This window comes from Coloeus monedula (assembly GCF_965178545.1).
Source record: "Coloeus monedula genome assembly, chromosome: 12".
Classification (NCBI taxonomy): Eukaryota; Metazoa; Chordata; class Aves; order Passeriformes; family Corvidae; genus Coloeus; species Coloeus monedula.
In genome coordinates this window covers 17,660,649-17,680,543 of record NC_138792.1, presented here as the reverse complement: position 1 = coordinate 17,680,543, position 19,895 = coordinate 17,660,649, and the positions used below count along the sequence as shown (strand labels likewise).

General features: G+C 38.4%; 1 protein-coding gene across 1 annotated transcript in view; it reads right to left on the bottom strand.

Moving 5' to 3' along the window:
- The window catches only part of CHM (CHM Rab escort protein), a 56,025-nt gene that overhangs the window by 31,280 nt on the left and 4,850 nt on the right, over window positions 1-19,895 (bottom strand). Inside the window, exons 2-7 of the mRNA XM_082289224.1 lie at window positions 14,016-14,082; window positions 8,238-8,310; window positions 6,962-7,086; window positions 2,889-3,306; window positions 1,656-1,772; window positions 877-997 (exon numbers count right to left, since the gene is read on the bottom strand). Coding sequence (XP_082145350.1) covers window positions 877-997; window positions 1,656-1,772; window positions 2,889-3,306; window positions 6,962-7,086; window positions 8,238-8,310; window positions 14,016-14,082 — 921 coding nt within the window. The remainder of the gene's footprint in view (window positions 1-876; window positions 998-1,655; window positions 1,773-2,888; window positions 3,307-6,961; window positions 7,087-8,237; window positions 8,311-14,015; window positions 14,083-19,895) is intronic.

Here is a 19,895-nt window from a genome sequence, read left to right as displayed (position 1 = left end):
TTAATAGTTTTCTCAGATGTTTGTACCTACTCTAAGAGTCTTGTTCAAGTAATCAAACCAGCACCCAACAACCTTGAACACTGGATTCTTGCAGAAATACTGCCTGGTCAAGCCCCTGCCAAGCTCCAAAAGCACTGATATGCTTTGGTTTGCAGCTTCTGTCAGTACTTGAACTACTCCTCTTTCCTCGCTGGTTTTTTTGGCAGATTTTTTCTTTTTGCCTTAGTTTACTTTCAGACTCCAAGAACTGAGGACATCACTTCATTCTTTGTACCCTGAGGAGCACAAACCCAAAGCACCTGTGAAGCTCATTTCCCTCTCTGACCTGATGCACGTTACTCTTTGCACATTATAGCTCAAATCTACTCTGATTTCCTCTCATCTAAGTAAGCCAACAGTTGATAAAAGCACTTTGAACTTGCCCTCTACAACTAAAGAGCATTAAATTACATTTACTTTCAAAGTTAAAAAATTCCATTTTCTCCATTTCTGATTTTGTGGTATCGTGTTGTGAGGATTTACATAGTATCCAAGAAAACAGAGAGAAAATTCAGATACATCACATTATTTTAAAAAATACCTGGGGGAGGGGAGGAAACACTTAAAAATGATAAAAAGCATTTTGCAACCCTGCTGTAATATATAATTTTGCTGTTAAAGAAAAATGTAAATAATAAATGATGTGGGAACTAGAAGAGCAAGTGCTTAAGTAGAAGAATTTAATGCTGAAGTGAAAAGGTCATAAAAAGGTCAAAGCATACCTTAAAAATGAATCTGTAAAAATAAACCATGTGAGAACACAGGAGATCTCTCAGAATTGTGCCTCCCTGAAGGAACTCCTAGGAAGGGAGTGTGCCCTGTTCAATGAGACACTACCTTGGTATTCCTCAGGGTGCTGTTCATAGTCCAAACAAAACGTTAGAAATTTCATGAGCATTCTCTTCTCCACCATAGTGAGCTGTCTGCTGTTGAAGACATCTGCTCTAGAACAAGGCACCTGCAAAATATTTTTTAATAACTTCAGACACTTTCCACACTCTGAATGTAAAAGCATCAAGCAGCAACAGTCTGATTACCTAACAAATACTTACAAATTACTGTTTTCTATTATAGTTATTTTCTTACATATTTTCCCCCTATTTTCTATTGTAACTAAAGTTACCAATTTTCCACAATAAGAATATTTTTAAATCTTTTTCAGTTTCTTCCCCTTTCTATTTCCCTTCAATTTCACTTGCATCTCTCATTGCAGAGTTAATCAATAGAGTTTGCATTAACTGTGCCAATATTTCCTGTTGCCATTAGCACACTGACTTCTCTTGTAAGTAGCAGAGAGACAAATCAAGTCTGTTAGAATCTTAAAACCTAAAATCAGTGAATTTTCATCTTCAAGAATTAACTGCCAATCAATCATGGCCTAAACATTTAGCCTAAGGTAAAGATTTATGTCAATATACTGGACTGCACAACCTTATTTTAGTTTGATTGTTTTTTTAGTATTTATATATAACACATGCAAACAGCTTTTCCGCTGGAAATTAAAATCATAATTAAGGAAAAACACCAGCTTCTTGTCACAAAATTCTCAAAAAAACAATTTCAAGCTTCTTGACTTTAAGGAGATGAAATACATGCACCACATTATTTTCTGATACCTGCTCTACTTTCCCTTCTCGGAAGGCGAGAACTCGCGTGGCGTTTTTGAACTCTGCGTATCGGCTCACGTTGGACTTAATGAGAAGGTCAATTAGCAGGCCCCGGGAGTAAAGCAACTGCACAGGGAGGAGAAAGGACGTGGTGGGTGAGGAGGATCAGTGAAGTACCCAGTACTGCTCATGTAAATCCTCACCAGCTGCTCCTTAAATCACCTGAACTGAGAGTCACCTTTTCCGCAGGAAAATTTCATAATTCCCCAGTCAAGGTTTAGTCATACATAATTTAATCATCTTTCTATAAGCTACAAATATATGATGAAATACAGAAGGGACAGAAATTTAACTATGAACTGAAAATGTTTGTCTGTATTGAAAAGTCTCGTGGTCCTGAGGAACAGACTTTACAAGATCACACAGGAATTTTCTGGATAAAGGTTTCCTGGAACACCAATGAGGACACTACAAGGAAGCCAAAGTTCCTGTGCCAGGGAAACCCCAGCACAAACTACTGGCCTTGCCCTGCTGACCACTCTTGTGTCTGAATTTCTGGGATTTTCTGCAATTAACACCATGTCACACAATAGGACAGCAAGAATATAAAAAGGATACAAAATGGCATTATCTGCTTAACCACCACCCACTGACTGGAGTTCATTATGTCATTGCAATGATGCTTGAAGTGGGATGGACATTTGCAACTCCAAGTTTGCAATAATGCATTTTGCAGTATCTTCACAAAGAATTGAATGAATTATTGAAAAAATTTTCTTTTTCAGTTCACAGAAGTTTGAAAAATCTTTTTAGGCAGAATATGAAAAGTGAAGCATTCAACTTTGAAAAAACTCCCCTGTACTGCAAAGCACACATATTTTAAAAGGATAAAAAAACCTGCATGCCGATTGCTTTTTCTTGCTTAAAAATATAATTTTTTAATGGTACTATTTAAAAGGAGAGATTCTGCAGGTATTACCTAAGTGTTAAATTTCATGAAATGTACTTTAATGGCGATATTTCTGAGCTGTGTTTTTTGATCTCTTTGGTTATAAAACACTTAAGGACACATACTAAATAGCTCATGTTTGTTTTAGGGGTAACAATTCTTATTTCTCAGGAGCGGCTATTTTGCCTCAAAGGTGCTGTCTCACCCTCCTCAACATGAAAGGTTTTAAAACAAATGTCAGCATTTTAAGCAAAGTAAATGCACTTACACAAAAAGAGCCATTCAGTTCCTACCTTGGAAACTAAATCAATATTAAACCTTCTGCCTTCTCTAACAATTTGGGAATAGGTGATTTTCTTTGGTTCTTGGGCAGCACTTTCGGAGGGTGCAGCTTCCATCTTGGCCGGTTCCGGAGCGGACTCTCCTGACGCTGTGCTGGGAGCAGCTGCACTGCCAGAGGCTGTTCCTGCCCCATCCCCTGGAGCTGCCCGAGCTGCCTCAGTGCCCACGGCCTGCCCTGGCTCTGGGGTCTGTGGCTCCGCTCCAGGGCTCTCTGCTGCTGGACTCTCCTTCTCCAGGCCCGCAGAAATCCCCTCTGCTGCTGGACTCTCCTTCTCCAAGCCCGGAGAAACCCCCTCGGCAGCAGGGGTGCTAAACATGGGCAGCTTTGGCAGTGCACCAGCTTCTTCAACACCTTCAGCTGAATCCTGACTGATTGAAAACACAGAGGGGGAAAAAGAGGGGGAAAAAGTCTTTTCAAAGAGTCTTAAAAACTTGTTTGAAGTTTTGAGTCGGTGCCAGAACAGAAACCTCAAGCATTTCTAGGAAAAGCATTAGAATTTCTTTATCCTGGCCAAATCAGGTGTTCCACCCACTAACAAACTCTGGTTCTTTGGCTGCAAAGCTATAATTCAAGAGGACTACTTTTACTGAGGAGAAAAAAAGCCCAACAAAAATTTGGGTTTTTATTTTACATGTACTCAAGAGATGGAAGGATCTCAAAATGAAAATCAAAACCCTCATGGTGAAACAATACACAGCTACAGAAACAACAAAAATGGAGTATTTTAAAATAAAAGCAGTAATTTGATTAGGTGTTCCCTATGGATTAAAAACCGTGAAATTGAAATGCAAATACACATTAAGGTCATTAAGCTGAGCTACTGTCCTGAAGAATACAGACAAGCTTTACACAATAAGCACCTCTGCAGCCATGATCCCAGCAGGTCCACTGACAACCAGACCACTTTGACCCAAAGCTTAAGTCAAACTTTCAAATTACTTTTTCAACTCTGCCCTTGCATTCCAATTAGTTGTTCAAGCAGCAATGTTGTTATGCAAGTGCTCCAAATCCATGCACAGGGGATGAAGGCAGCCAGTCACAGGAGGGACATTCCCACACAACGTTTACTCTGCACAGCCCATTTCCTTTCCACAACATTTCTTTGAAATTCCCATTATAAAACAGCCCTCCACTTTTAATCTCATCTACTCGTTTTATGTCGAACTTCAGTGACACCTACCTTAGAAATCAGGACTTTTGAACTTGGTTTAGTTTACACTTACAGCTGAGATGAATCAAATCAGTGTCATTGTAAGTGAAAGAAGTTCAGCAATAATTCCAAACTATCTTTTTATATTTATACCATTTATATTTATACCAAGCCATTAATGCACTGAACAAACAATTTAATCTTGGCTGAAAACTAATGAACTATGATTTTAAAGGTGACCTGCAAACACAAGAGTATTAACAGGATGGTTAAAATCCACAGAACAGCAAGGAATTACTCAGAATCCATACCAAAATGCTCCCTCACACACCTGCAGCCTTACAGATGGAGGCAGGGTAGGATTTCTGTTCAAAAAGGAACATAAACCTGGTATTTTTTAAAAATTGCTCCTCATTTATGAACTCATTCAGTTCACATGGACTCATGAAAAGTTTGGAAGCAATCTCCCAGCTTGGGCACAGTCACCAGGAAGCACTTAACTCATGACTGGGGTAAAATATTGCCCTGGGAAATACAGGAACTGCTACAAGGAAGCACTAATGAGAGAAGGCTGTTTCTATACATTAATTATGTCTTTTTGCTTCAGATTGCCAGCATTAAGTAACTATAAAATATCAAAGAAAGATAAGTACTTTGACAAATGTTTTTTTAAGAAGTAATCTCTACTACAAATAGAAATGGAAGTCAATTAAATTTTGGGGTTCTATTTGGATTTTGGAACATGGTGTTTGTGAAAACTGCAAAAACTCGTGCTATTAATGCAATAAACTAAGAACGAAGCTTTTATTTAACTCGTTCCAAACATTTTCATAACACAAAATTTCAGATTAAGGTTTTCTTTCTCCATTCTCCCAATCTCAATGAACAGTTGGTCGCATTTTAAACATACTCCATTATTACTTTTTAGAATCAAAATAAACTTGGATTCATAAACACACTGTATTTTTCCGTATCACTCTGAAAAGCAGTGTAACAGAAATATTTACATATTTTGTATCTCTATTCACTTTCCATTAAAGAATACCTAAATCTCCATGATTTGCAGCACACTTTTTAAAATGAAAGCTTAAAAACTGTATATAATCTAAATTCATGACATCCTTCCTATAGGACCAAATATCCCTGAATAATGTAAGAACTGTCTATAAAAATGACTCAAATTGAACTTCTGTACAGACAATTCTTCTCCTAATTCAGAAAAAAATAATACATCTGCAGACAAATTGTTGTGTAAATTCAGAATATTATCTTCCACCATTCATCAATTAATGGTACTAACAAAGGAATATCTTAAAATGAATGTGTCTTATTAATGCCTTGTAACAGCAACCCCTTCAGATAGGTCAAATGAAAAATTGCCAACCAGCTGGTTAATTTATTCAGCACAGGTGTTCACTATTTATTTTTCAGCCATTTGCCTTTTTTCAATACAGCTTATGTAGACACAGTATTCTTTCCCTTTGATGGATGCACTTTGTTCTAAGGCCATTCATTTCAGATTTGCACTGTGTATATTATACGGCTACCCAGCTGTTTATTCTTTCAAAATAAATGTTTAATGGTTACTTCATAGGAGTTACAAAAGTTAAGCAAAAACAACAGAATTTAGGCAGAACACGTAAATTGTCAGAAACACAGTAATTGACTCTCTCAGGAAGTTTGAAGCTCTTTTGGAGAACTTTTTCTTTGCCAGGTTTTCCTTGTTGGGGTTGTTTTTGGTGATGACCAAGACAGACAGCACTGTACTGAGCTAAGTCAAATGCTTAAAAGCATAATTTTATCCAAGTATAATCTCACTTCTAAGTGTGAAATCTCAGTGCTGGGGGACTCATTTGGGAGCCAGCTATCAGTCAAAAATCATATGCAAAGTTAAGAGACTACGAAACCTTTCCATCTGATTTAATCCTGGTTCTGAACAATATTTATTATGACAATTACAATATTCAAGTGCTATTCCTTTAAAATAAGTAGTACATTTTATCTGCAATCCAGTCAAGCACTGTTACTGTGCAGCACTGAACCTTGGAACAGTTTCAGTCTGCGACCTTCAGATTGTATTCATGTAATTCACACCTTTTTTCCCTACTTATGTTTATGGAAAGAAATATCTATTTCTCTTTGACTGTGTGTCAGCATTTCATTTAGCTACCTATGGTATTTTCTAAGGGATTCAAGGTTAAACTTATATAACTATCTCAAAGAACCTCTCAGGAATTCTGGAGAGTGTTCAGTTCAGTGCAAAATCCAGAAGATAAAAATAATAAATAAATAAATACACAGTCCAGTTAGTTAAATTTATATTCAGTGGATTTAACTTCAGTAAGTTAAATTCATTACATATAAAGAGGACAAAGGACAAATACTACTTTATCATTTTAGCATAATGAAGTATTTAATAGTTACGGTACTGCTGCCCATTTGTGTTCCTGTTCTTTTGTATCTAGTTCATTTTACATGTATTTAGGGGTTTAATTTTTGACTGTGAGAACAGCAGCTTTTAGCCAAATTAAGAATGGAAAAATTTAATTGATGGCAGTGCACAACTGATTATTAGTACAACTACCTACATACACAACATTTCTGTTCTCTATGCAGAAGTAAATCACCAACTCACAAAGTTGGCCAACAAATTACACTGCATCCAGAGAGGTCATTTAGGAAGGATCAGGTTGTTTTAATGAAGCGATTTCAACAAAGCACATGAACATGAGGAACATTTCAGAGGCCAGGGTTACTTTTTGAGACAATGTGCAATATGGCAGTGTGGTGAAACCCTTAAAACCAAAAGCACAATGTGATCATTTACCTCTGGGCATGCAAAATTGTTCATGTATTGCTACATTTCTACTTACTCGCCAAAACAGAAATCTTCTACATGTTGAATAGTTTTATCCTTGCTGCTAAGAGGAATAGCTTCTTCATTCTCAAGGATCAGTTTTCTCCAGTCTTCACATTCATCACTGAGATCTGTCTTTTGCTTAAAAGAACAAGTATAAAATTACAAATTGTACTGTGCAAGCTGTTCTTGAACTATAAATCTCTGTACTCACAAATAATTCGTACCATCTAATAATATAAGAAAAAAAGCCATCTTGACTGTCCTAATGTTTTTTTCTATTTATATTTCTTGAGTTAAAACAGTTAGAGTTGGTTACTTTATCATAGCATTCCAACATTTGTACTACAGCATTGGCTCTGGTAATCTGAAATACAGTGTTAAAAGAAACTTAGTAGAGAGTTGAATGTAACTTTGAATACAATCTCCTAAAAGACAGGTTTGCCACAGCCAGGATAATTCCAGGTTCTATGATAAAACTCTTTGAATGGAGACCATATGGAAAAACCTGGTGATTTGGGGAACTGTATTAATCTGTGCATAAAGGAATCTCTAAAATCATACAATAGAACACATAGAATGTGAAGCTCTGGCACTGAGCAAGTCCCCTGATTATGCCAGGAGGCAGCACAGTGTAAAGAACAGGCATGAGACTGAGCTGAGAAACTTCCATCTTCTACGGCCCAACAGGCTCCGAGGATTTCCGTAAATAACAGAGCAGCCATTTGCTAATCTGGTCCAAGTGCTCCATCTCCTAAAAAATATCCTCCCTGGAAGATTTCTAGTGGACTGTCATGAATTAGATAAACTTTGGTCATTGAAAAATACACTACCAGCATTCATCTTTTTGTCCTTCAGTGGAAGGATCCAGCACCCACCTTCCTCCCTGTAAAGAAGAATCAGCTGAATGCAAACGAGAAAAACAAGAGCTGAAATATCAGAGAGTGGAAAATAATCAAAGAGAAAATGGAAATGACCAGATTATCATTTACAGAAGGTAAAGGAACTGAAACAATTGTGTAGTTGCTTCTCTTTAAGCTCAAGAACCCAGAAGTGTGGCCGAGCACCAGGCTGGTCTCAATCAGATTAACGACCCAGGCACATCAGAGCCTCAGACTGCCAGGCCAGATGGGTGAGTCTCAACCAGTAAAGCTGGGAACTACAAACCTCTTTGATCTGTCAAATTACCAAAGAGCAAAAGCAGGGTGGTAATTTTTCTTGTAATAAATCATGCACACAGCAGAGATTCAATGTTAAGGAGGCCAAAAAGAAGCAATTTGGGAAACTTTTACCTGATTTTCTTTAATCCAGGATAATAATCCTGAAAAACTAAAGCTGGCCCAGTTTCCACCATAGTAATTTCTCCTGTAAAGAAAAAACAAAAGGAAAACCTGTTGGACAGGTCAAACCTAGCTTTTTCAGATTTAAAGAAAAAATAACCAAGCCCAACACATTCAAAACATTTTCCATGGCAAGATTTTTCAGACGCAGAATAGATAAAAATTAGTATTTTACAACTCTTAATGAAATGCAAAATTTCCGTTTTCCTCACTGTATGCATCTCTGACCAAACAGCCTATAGTCCAAAATCAAATATTTGGAGGGTAAATGGATAATGCTGAGAAAAACACATGGGATGGTGTGAAGAAAAGGAAAATAGAGATAATACTGCTTCTTGGCCAAAACTGGCTCTCTTATCCATCATGTCAAATAAAGGGAAGTGCAGTTTACTGTTATCTACTGCTTACACAACATATTATGCCTATTACAGACTGTGAAGACGCTCTGGCAAAACTCTTACTGAACTGCATGTACTGCAGGTGGAGCCAAAGGAACTGATTTGTACATTTGATCATCTCTCCCTGAGCACTTACCAGTTTCTATTTACCACCTTCTTGCTTGAAAAAGATTATTTACCATTTTTAAATCACAGAAAATTAGTAGTTCTGCTGTTAATCAAAGAAAATTTCTGCTCTTTCTTTTTAAAATTTCTCTACTGATATTTCTCTAAACATCAGTCGGATTAGTTGGCTTTTGTTGTCATGCATAGCACATCTTCAGTACTTAACAACTCTTGAGAAGAAAAATAACAGAGCAATTACATTTTAAAAAGTCACCAGTTCTTGCAAAATAAAACAGTTATTTCAGGATTTAACTCCGTTTTCTGTCACTGTGTACTGGCACTTCAGAAGCCTGAAGGATACCAGAAATACCCTCCTGAACAGATAGCTAATGTTATTTCATACAGTAAAAAAATAAAATAATATGTAGGGAGGAAGACAGGGTTTGCATTTTAAAGAATAATGTGAAGGCTGTTAAATCAATCTTATCATAACCTCCTCCACTCTTAAATTGTAGAGATCAGTGTGATAACAGTGAAAAGCTAAATTCAGGTTAGATTCTCCTGACTAGATTTACGATGGGATGCTTTTGACAGGGCTTATCTGCACTGACAAAGACTTCATTAAGAGTGTCAGCCCTGCTCCAGCACCAGAGGCTGCTGCTCTGGACCGTGGTGCTTACTTAGCATATGAAGGACAGATGTCTGCTGAGCAGTGCCTAATTGCTCCTGACTACAAACTGACCTAAAAAAGTCTTTCAGCTCCTGCAAGGCAATAGTGAAGAACATAAACAGGACATCTTTTGCAAAGACAACAAAATTCAGCATTCTCTGAATAAAGGTGGCTCCAGCAGCGGATCGTGGTGTTCCAGGCCCCAAACTGGGGGGACTGGGCCCACACCCTGCAGTGTGCTGACTCTGAGAAGCAGAGCTCCATCTGAAGATGGTTTCCAACCAGGAATTCCAGTCCTCTGTAACAGGAGTTCATCCTTACTTCGTGTGAAAGACATGGATGAGCTCCAAAAGTACTGCTGTTTGGTATCACACAGAACACAAAGCAATGAGGATTAAATCTATTAAATGCCCAGTTCTGTGAGATTTCCATCTGTAAAAGACACTGACAGTTGCATGTGATGATAACCTCCATCTTTGTTTTAGCTGTCAATGGTGAAGGGTAATTTTTTCATGTTTCTTCAGATTCCACTGAATAAAAAGTTAAATATCAACATATTATCAGTCACTTCTGGGATTTCCAAAAACCATGGCCACAAAGATTTATTTTTAAGGAAATGCGCTGCTCTGGTTGCAAGTTTCTTGAATGTGGAATACAATATATGGCTGTCAGAGCAAGCAATGCCACTGATCACAGAAATCCCAGAAAACACCTGTCTAAAATTAGGAGTAGGTTTCTTGAATCTACACCAACATAAGGTCATGCATATTTAGACTATTTAAAGTTAGAACTTTCATTAAGAGAAATGAATGTTATTTTCACAGAATTACAAAAGTTTATTTGTGAGCTGTCAGACACTTTCATGTGAGCATTCCTCTGTTCATCAGCTGAATTTTCCTTTGAAATTATTTTTTTTACCCAGTGTTGAGGCAACCCAGTGTGTGCAACAAAGCACTGCATGACCCTGCTGTGGAGCTCCATCCATTCTGAGGAGGTGGTACTGCCCTTCTCCAAAGGAAAATGAACCACAGCTGTCCCTCCTTTCCTCTGCTGTCTGAGCATCCTTCCCAAGCTGTGTTATGCCACCTCAAATATTCATCTTCTCAAGTAGCAACTTCCAGATTTTTTCATCCTGGAATTTTAATTAGTTGCCCTGCACTACATGATGAATCAGGATTGCTTAATTTTCTCATCTGAAAACACTACAGAAAGAAGAAAGACCAGACATGATTACTGACATAATGAGCAAAGTTTATAGCAGAAGTCTTGAAGAGGAATTCTGAGAAGAGCTGACTAATGGTTTTACAATTAGGACTCCTTTGTAACCAAATATTTTTGTTATAATTGCCCTGAAGATGAACTGAGGAATTCCTTAAAGTAATGGTCAAGATCAAAGCCTAATTAAAGCTAAAATATTGTCGGAAAATCTCAAGGCCTAAGCTCGCCTCTTCTCTTGCTATATTAGCAAACTACAAAGATGGATATTCTCTCCCTTTTTTAGGGTTATAATTCAATAATCCCCTAATTAAGAACAGGAAGCATTTTGAAGGTATAACAGCAGAGGTGGAAAGTACTTTTTCTACCAAGTTAGAGCATAGATGTTTTCCTTCCTTACCATACATTATTTCCTAAATTATATTTGCTCAAAACTCCTCCTGTGTTAACTGCATTTCACCTGAATTACAACACTGGTCCTTTTCCTTCATATTTTTCAAATCTCTAATCTGCAGTTCAGAGCTAAAAGAAGAACTGCTGAAGCCATTTTGCAAACTTTTGGAAATGTAGCTGAAGTACAATTTTACCTCTGCAGAAAGCTTGTCTCTTCTCCTACATTAGCTTTTTTTTCTTCAGTTACTAACACCATTTTCGAAATAATTGGCAAATTCCAATCCAGAACATTGAAATCACAAATTGTTTCTGACTGATTAACAATCTGAATCTGAACCAAGAGAATCTCTAATGTGTTCTTTTGCAGACAGACTGCAATTTGAGAAACTGGACACTTCCGAAAGCAGAAGATTCACATTTAAAACGTGACTAAGAACAGCAAAAGCATTTGATGGCCTGTGCCTGCTCAGGAGCTGGCCCTTCCCAGGGCACAGCCTCCACAGTGACACGCAAAGCTGGTGCTGGCTGGACAGAAGCTGCTGATGCCTCATAATTTCCCCCATGAGCTGCCTTGATTTGTCTGTCCTGCATCTGATCTTCCAGAAGGAAGTCCTGACCCATCAGAGCAGCTGTCTTTTGCACAGGAAGTTACTGCCACATTGATTTTAAGGATCTGAACACAAATGACTTATGTTTCAAACCCATAAAGTTTCATGTGCTACCTATTAGTACACAGGCAAATGTATTAAAGATTCCCATTCTGGCACAGTGATGGTGTTTAGGAGCTTCCTGGCCTTCCAAGAGGAGGAGTTTAACTCAAACAGCTCCTGAGATCCTTCAGCCCAACAAAAGGGTGGGTGATGGTGGCAGTCACTTGTGCTACATCGCATTATATCCTGGGATATGGACATGACCAAAGGGAATTACCACGGCCCAGCTGAGACCACGTTTTACTCTCTAATATCTTTGCTGTGAGATTGTATCCTAAACCAAAGTAAACAGAAAAAGAACTTTTCAAAAAAGCTCAAAAGATACCAGAATGAAGAATTTTTTGCCTAGTTTTCCTTACTGAAATTAAATAACTTCTTTATTTTTCTTGCAAGAAATTGACCGGCTTTGAGTAGCAACTTTTTTGCTCTCAGGCTGCTGGACTTCCACAGCTCCCTCATTTCCCTCTTCCAAAAGAGGGCTGTATAAAGACACAGGGTCTATTACCACACATATTTTACAAGTTCTGAAAAAAAAAGTGAGGCAAATTGTCTAGGAGAAAGTGCAACAAACTACAAAAGCAGGGATCTTGGACTGGGGAGGTACAGGGAGAAGGCCCAGCACACTTTTGGATGCTCAAATAAAAGAATTTTGGACACAGGGAACACTCAAGGGCTCTACAGGCAAAGTACAGTCAAAAAATAAGAAAGATACCAGGTGTCAAGAAGCAAGACACGCCCAGCTTGCTCTACTTCTCACAGAAGAGAAGTTAAAATTCTGCATCTTGACCCTCCTTTGCCTTTGAATTAAATTCTGTGTGGAGAGATAAATAAGCCAATAACGAAGGATGTAGACATTAAAACTGCAGCCTACAAATGCTGTATTCCAGATGCTGAAAATCAAATACAAAAGGTAGCTAAACATGCCTCACTCCTAACTGCCCCATCCTCAGTAACCAAACTGGTACATAACTACAGCAGTAAAAGAGGCAAAGAAGCAAAGGACCAAAAGCAGAAACTTGGGCAAGTGGTTAGGAGAAAGTCCTTTGCATGTGCACAATTAGTACAGGAAGCATATTCACTTCAAGTAATCCACTTTTAGTCTTCATCTACCTTTCTCCAGCAGCTTCAAATTTAAACTAAGTGCCAATCTCCACGTTTTAAATTGCAAATTACTTTTCTAAATCATTTAACAAATATCCTTGAAATTTCACATGTCAACAACTCATTAATATCTACAGTAAATGTAGCTCTCTGAGAAGAACCACAGATTTTATGTTTATTGAGACAGATAGCTGGCACAGAGAAATAGAGCTCCTTCAATTACTAGTTGGCAGAAGCTAACTTCAGTTTAAAATCAGTCTACAGCAATTTATGGCAACACTGCAGTGAAGTGACTATTTTGAATAAGATTAGCTACTGCTGATGGCAATGCTTGGACAGTGTTTATAAATCAAACTCAGAACTCAGTATTTTATAATAGGCCACTTCAAAACTATCTCCCATAATCACCTATGCAGTATATTATGATAAATGCAAACATGGCAGGAGATTAAAATTAATAAAATAAGGTACACAAGGTAATGAGAGCAACTAAACTGTAAACAAAGACTTTATGCATATATGTTTTTAATACCTGGTGCCTGACTTAACTCAGGCCTTTGTAGGAAACAACAGATTAATCAAAGTAGCACATCTAACACAGGTATTTCAGTAACCCCAAATCTCATTTTTGAACACTCTGAGAAAAATCTGAATTCATAATTCTGATTGTTAATGAACAGAAAAACATACGTTGTTAAAAGGTGATATTCATCATAGCTAAGAACAGGCATGGATAACAGAAATCAAAGTTCCAGTGACCAATACTATTACAGACTTCGATAGCCAATGAAAACAAAAAACTGAAATAACACGAGTCATTGTCACGAAAGAGAACGGGATAATTACTGCCAGGAATGAGAATGAAGGGCACTAAACCTGCAGCCATTCCTGCCTGTAGCAAAGGAGCCATCACAGCATCCTTACCACAGCACTGATGTTCCAAATTCCTGCGCTAGCTTCCAAAAACTGCCTACTCTATTGATGGAAATAACACCCCCAAAATAAGGCAGAGACAGAAGCATAACATAACTTGGTGCCAGATGAAGAGAGAAAAGTCCTGCAGCCCACAGTGACAGAGACACAGAAACCCTTCTAGTCAGTTTAGCTCTTAAAAAGGGAAATTACTGGAGTAACTTACGAATCCACATGAAGAACTCTCTGGCCACTTCTGGCACACGCTGCTGCAATAATGGACTCGGGCAAACCTGCAATGATACATGCAGTTTTTAGAACTTACCATGCTGTGACATATTAAAAATTGCAATAATGGTGGAACTTGGTCAGAAGCAGGCAACTTAAACACAAGAAATTTTACAATGTGAGTCACTGAAATTTTTAACAGTCTCATGCTACTAAAGCAATGAACAATATTTTGTGCTCTTTAACATTTGGTGACCCTCCTGAATGCAACCTTTTTTTTTTTAGCAACTGTATGGCACACACCACTTGCAAACACTACTGAGTTAGAGCTTGGCACCAGTGTCTTCTCTCCACATGCTGCTATCATAACCAGATTGAGTAATTGCCAGCACAATGATACCCAAATCTTAGTGGGATGCTCTGTAACAACAACCCTGGTAATGTACACAGGTATTACCTGAAGGCATTTTTGTGTATTTCTGTTCACTTCAGTGTCTGACATAAAGACTGTGATTGTCCTTAAGAGTGGTATCCCTATCAAAATCTCCCACGTTATGCAATTACACTCTACCAAATCAGTATGCTTTCACTATATTTAGAAAAAATATGTAGCAAAAAAGCACACCAAAAGGCTGGTGATATCTCTACCAGCAATACATGCTTGGAATGGCACAGAATCCTGACTGGAGTTCAATAAATAAATAAATGGGGTTGTTCTGTAATGTCTGCTCCCACTCACCAGATTTCACATGCCCAGTTAGATGCCTTGGATTCTGGAGCAGGTTCAGAAAAGCAGGGCAGCTCACCAGCTAAGCAGCTCTGTGGTACTAACTTCTCTGAAATCTCATTTTAAATGATCTGTTGGCTCTTTAAGCAAGTAATTCAGGAACAGCAATTAAAATTCGAGGGACTGGTATTAGGAGACACTTAGGCCATGTATTCAATTAAGGGATGAGATTAAAGAAAGTGAAAGGAGTGTTTGGCTGATCTGATTTACAGCAGTACCAGAAGCAGCTGCACTGGTACAACTGCAGAGACAGAACTGGAAGGGGAAAAAGCAGCTGTGGAAGGGCACAATCTACTCTGGCTCACTTCATGACAAACACAATCTCCAGCAGAATTCCAGGCCTGCGCTGTCTATTCTTTACAGGCAACAGTGCCTTCACCAACAAATAAAACCTTGCATTTTAGAAAACACCCCTTGGGAGCTGGGTACACCAGACCACAGTTTCACCAACTCTTTAAACCAGCAAAGGCCAACACAATCATCAAAATAAAGAGGTGCAACCTCTGCCCTTATCTTCTGCCACTCCTGACCTCCTTCCAAACCAAATAAATGGTCGGTTTTTGGGACAGCAGTTCCATGGTGATGTCCAAAAGTACAAATGTTTGTATCAAAACACAGAAGGAGGTTTAAGACAGGCATGACATATTTTCCAGGAAAATAGCTACAACTTCCCTGCAAATTTTCTGGTTTTAATGACCACTTTTTTGATGGATTTAAAAAATAAAATCCTTTTCTGAATTGATGAAGCAGAAAAATGAAAATAGTTTTGCATTGCTGACCTTCGACAGCAAGTGAAAGTTTAACACAGAATTAACCTCCAGGGGTAGAAGGAGGGATGAAGAGCTGCAGCAGTTCTTCGGACATTTGTTTCACAGCCTAGAAAGGCCAAAAGTCTTTCGAGTTGAATTTTTGAAAGCAAGACCTCAAAACACAGACCGTTGGGACCACGGAGACAAGGAGAAAATACATAAGTGCAGCACACACTTCAGGACTGACATAAGATCCTGGCTGTACACAGTCATTATGTGAAAGCTCCACACTCAGCTGTCCCCCCGTGTTTATATATATGGTTCATTTTGCTCCCTCTATAAACTATCTGGAATAGAATCTACAACTACTCTTTGTTTGGAGTTCCCAAAAAAGCTTTTCTTTCCCTCAGTGGGGCACAGACAGTATTACTCTAGAAATGGAATTGAGAAACTTGTTTCTCCTTCCTTATTGATAAAAGCCACTGAGAAAGTGTTGTAAAACATCACCAGTGCTGCCTGGCTGACCTGGGCCGAGTTATAGCTACCAGGGCATAACTGATTGCTTTAAGCTTGATCCAATTGATACTGTGTTGGAGGTCTGTTCTTCCATTAACCTTGGATGAAATTGTTCCCTGAATTAGCTTCCTTGCTTTTGAAAGCTGGCATCAATTTTCCTTACCAACCCTGTGCTTCTAAGACATAGTGGCCCCCCACATACCCACTGGTAAGAGTGGGAGTGTGGCCGGAAGGCGAAGCCTGCGCATCTCAGTTTCTGGAGAGGCCCTGGACAACCTGACGGAGCAGGACACCCTTTGTTCTTGGGTGACAATACCTCAGGAAACCTAAGAAATAAGACTGTCCCATGGTACCCGTTTCTGAATCCTCTTCTCCAAGAGAAACAAGGGCACAGGGAAAAGAGGTGGCTTTGTCAAATGCGAGTTACTCCTACATGTGACCTTGCACTGCATGGGGATTACTGAACTAAAGCCCTTTCCAAGAAAAGAGGGTTCTGGACAATTACAATATAGTTACACACTGTCCTTCTCTATCGAGGAAAAAACTAACTTGGAAAAGCCTGCTTACAGAAATGGCAATTTATGAAATGGTAACATGGAAAGCTGAACTGTCTCCTACAGGATGCTCAGACAGTTGTGCAAAACAGGTCCCCTTCAGATGATTCAGTAACAGAGAAATATGTATTTTTAGAACCTGTTCCTATATGGAAACAGCCTTCTGTTCTGAACTTTGATTTGTCAAAAACCTTAAGATGGATTATATTCAGATTTTGAAATGTGTTCGGATCTTCACTACAGAGCAGACTCTGGATTCTAAAGTTTCCCCTATCCCTAATGAGTAGATAAACCTGAATATCTCTAGGCTGTTTTCCTCATGAAGGATCACTCTAACACTTCTTGCCACTCATCCCTCTTGGGGATCACTCAGCTGCTGGTTTGGCCAGCTTAAAGGATTAAGGACATGTATCACTCCTGATGTTTAATGTCTTTGAACAGACAGTTGAGTAATGACCTGGATCCAGTAACGTCGATCACCAAGAACACCAATACTGAAAAAAAAAATTCTACATCTCCTTTTAGATTACTGTTAAAAAATTCTAAGCCTGTACTATCCAACTCAGCAATTGAATTACCAAATCATCGTTACCCTCTAGTACAGCTAATAGTAACCAATGTTTTCCTACTAAGTTATTACACATACTAGTTATTATGAAAGACAGCTCCCACTTTATTGTTTCTGAAATATCTGAAAAGGGCTACTGCAAAAGAACATTTTCTCAAGTAAGGTTTCAAATCCAAACAGTTTTTAGATCTGCAACGGTATTAGCAGGAAATAATAAGTCTGAACAGGAATTGCATGATCCAACCACAAGAAAGCAGCAAAAGATCCAGACTTCAGTGTGTTACACATAAACATCTGGCAGCATAAAAGAGATTTATGTGGAAGAATTAGGAATCCATACAAATTCTTGTATCTATTTACCGTGCTGACTCAGAAGTTCTTTGTATTTGAGGCAGAAACAATTCAGAAATAGCAGAGCTTGTTACCAAGAGATACGAACATTTTCTGTGCTTCCTGGCCCTTTCATATCCCCCTCTTAAAACACTTACATGTGAAATATTTGTATTATGTTAAATTGTCCTGCACCTCATGTCTCTTTCCAGAAAAAACAAGGACAAAGAGTTTTCCCTCATGAAGGACTGGTTAGTACAAGCTGGAATTTCTACTATCATTCCTTAAAGCCATTGCCTTCTTTCTCCACTTACTAACTCTCCGTTTATCAAATGCAGTATTAAATCAGCCTCTCTGGCCTTCTCAAGAAAACATTAAAGTTTCAGTGAGGTAGGACATTCCATCTGCACACAGATATAAAAATAAGTACAAAATTAGCAATTTTACTCATTAGTGATCTCTGGATGGCTAACATGTTCTTCCAGGTAGACTTTCATAGGTAGTACTTGCCACCCACCCATCCAGCAGGCAATGCATTCACTGCCCCACTGCAACACTTTGCAAAGTCAAAGTGAACTAACTCATGACTCTTTCTAGTGTTGCTCCAGGAGCAAGGCTGACTGCACACTCATCCTCCTGCTTGGCTCCCCATTGGAAAGAAACAAAGTGGCAAGCAGACTAAATTTTAACACTAATTAGGCTCTAATTAAACTAACTAACATGGTGGCATGGCCACTTCAGCACTCAGTAGAAACTGAGGGTTGTACCAACTTTTCTGTACAACGCCCTGGAAAGTGCTGAGAGACTGAAGAGCTGCCTCAGAACCAAGTGCAGACAGAACAAGAGTACCCAGCAGGCAGGTAGCAAACACTGGGTTCAGGACAGTCCTGTGGGGAACAACACCATTTATCTGTACAGTCCCCTCTGACAGCACTCGCTCTCACTGCCCCTGGCTGAGCACTGTCTCCATCCCAGCCTTCTTGGATACATAACAGGCAGATTAAACTCAATAAATCTTACAGAGGTGGCTGCTGCAAGCTGACCTTGAAGCCTGCATCTGGTTGTTTCCAGTAACCTCTGACCAAGATCATCTCCATTACATGAATTTTTGGAGCTTCCCGATGAAACAAAATCAGGCATACTCTCATTCTCAAGAATAGCGTTTTAGAAGTAAAAAATAAATAGAGAATTAGCTGCACATTATTTAGTTATCAAAAAACCAATTCTACTTTTAGTTTCAATACAACAAAATAAAAGTTTGAGATAACTGCTATGGTGGAAAACTTTTTTCTTCAGTTTTAAAAGCCAGTTAATTTCTAAAGTCTTACAACATAATGAAAAGTTATAATTCACCTCTGTGTGATCAAAAATTAATTTTAGGATTACACATTGTGTCTCCTGCTTAGCAGCTGTTACTTGCTGCTCTAGTGCTGCACCGCCTCTTGCAGTGACTTGAAAAGGATGCAGTCACTGCCTCGAGCAATTTCTAAACTAAACAGCTTCATATCTGTGGGAGCATCTTGGTTCCTGAGCTGTTCACTGCAAACTGTTTTGCAGTCATCCAGATGATAAGTTTTTACTGAATTACACAAGATTCATCTTGAAAAGGCTTAAATGTTTAATTTGCTTCACTCTATCTACTAAATAAATCACAAGTGGCTTTTTCATAATATAAAATGTTGAAGGGAAATATATTAAAAATGTTGGAACATAGACAATTTCAAAACAATCTTCTGGAGTCAGACAGTTGACCAGCTGCAATAAATTTTGTTTGCATCTGAACTTCTAAGTAGAGAAGAGCAGCTGACTCTGGAGGAGCTCACTACCAAATACTCATGGTGTGTTTTTGGTATATGTGAAATTTTAAAAGCATTTCATAATTTAATTGCAAATTAAAATACTTCTTGTATATAATATTTTAAGTTAAAGATGATTAAAATTGATTCATTTTAATATATGCCCATATTGCAGAGCAGTATCAGAATGTACTTCTGCATTACAGAGCATGGCATAGAAATGCCAATCCACTAAAAAAAGTAAGAATATGTAACTGGTCAAGAAAGAAGTCACAAGTAAAAAGTTTCTTCTCCTACACTGTAATTGCATATATTTATCTGTGTCTCATCAGAGAAACTTGGCAATGAAGACCATGGAATCTCACAGTTGGTATAAATCAACATTATTTAGAAAAGGAACACAAGCACTTAGGCTTGAAATAAAAATTCAACTTCTTACTAAAAGTTATACACCAAGCAGTGTTCTCTGAAAAGTGTTCTCCAGCACATGCTACAGCTGAGTCTAATCTTTGGTTTAAAGCGATAGCAGCAGATAAAGCAAATCACATGCATTAAAAGATCTGTACAGCCAGACACAC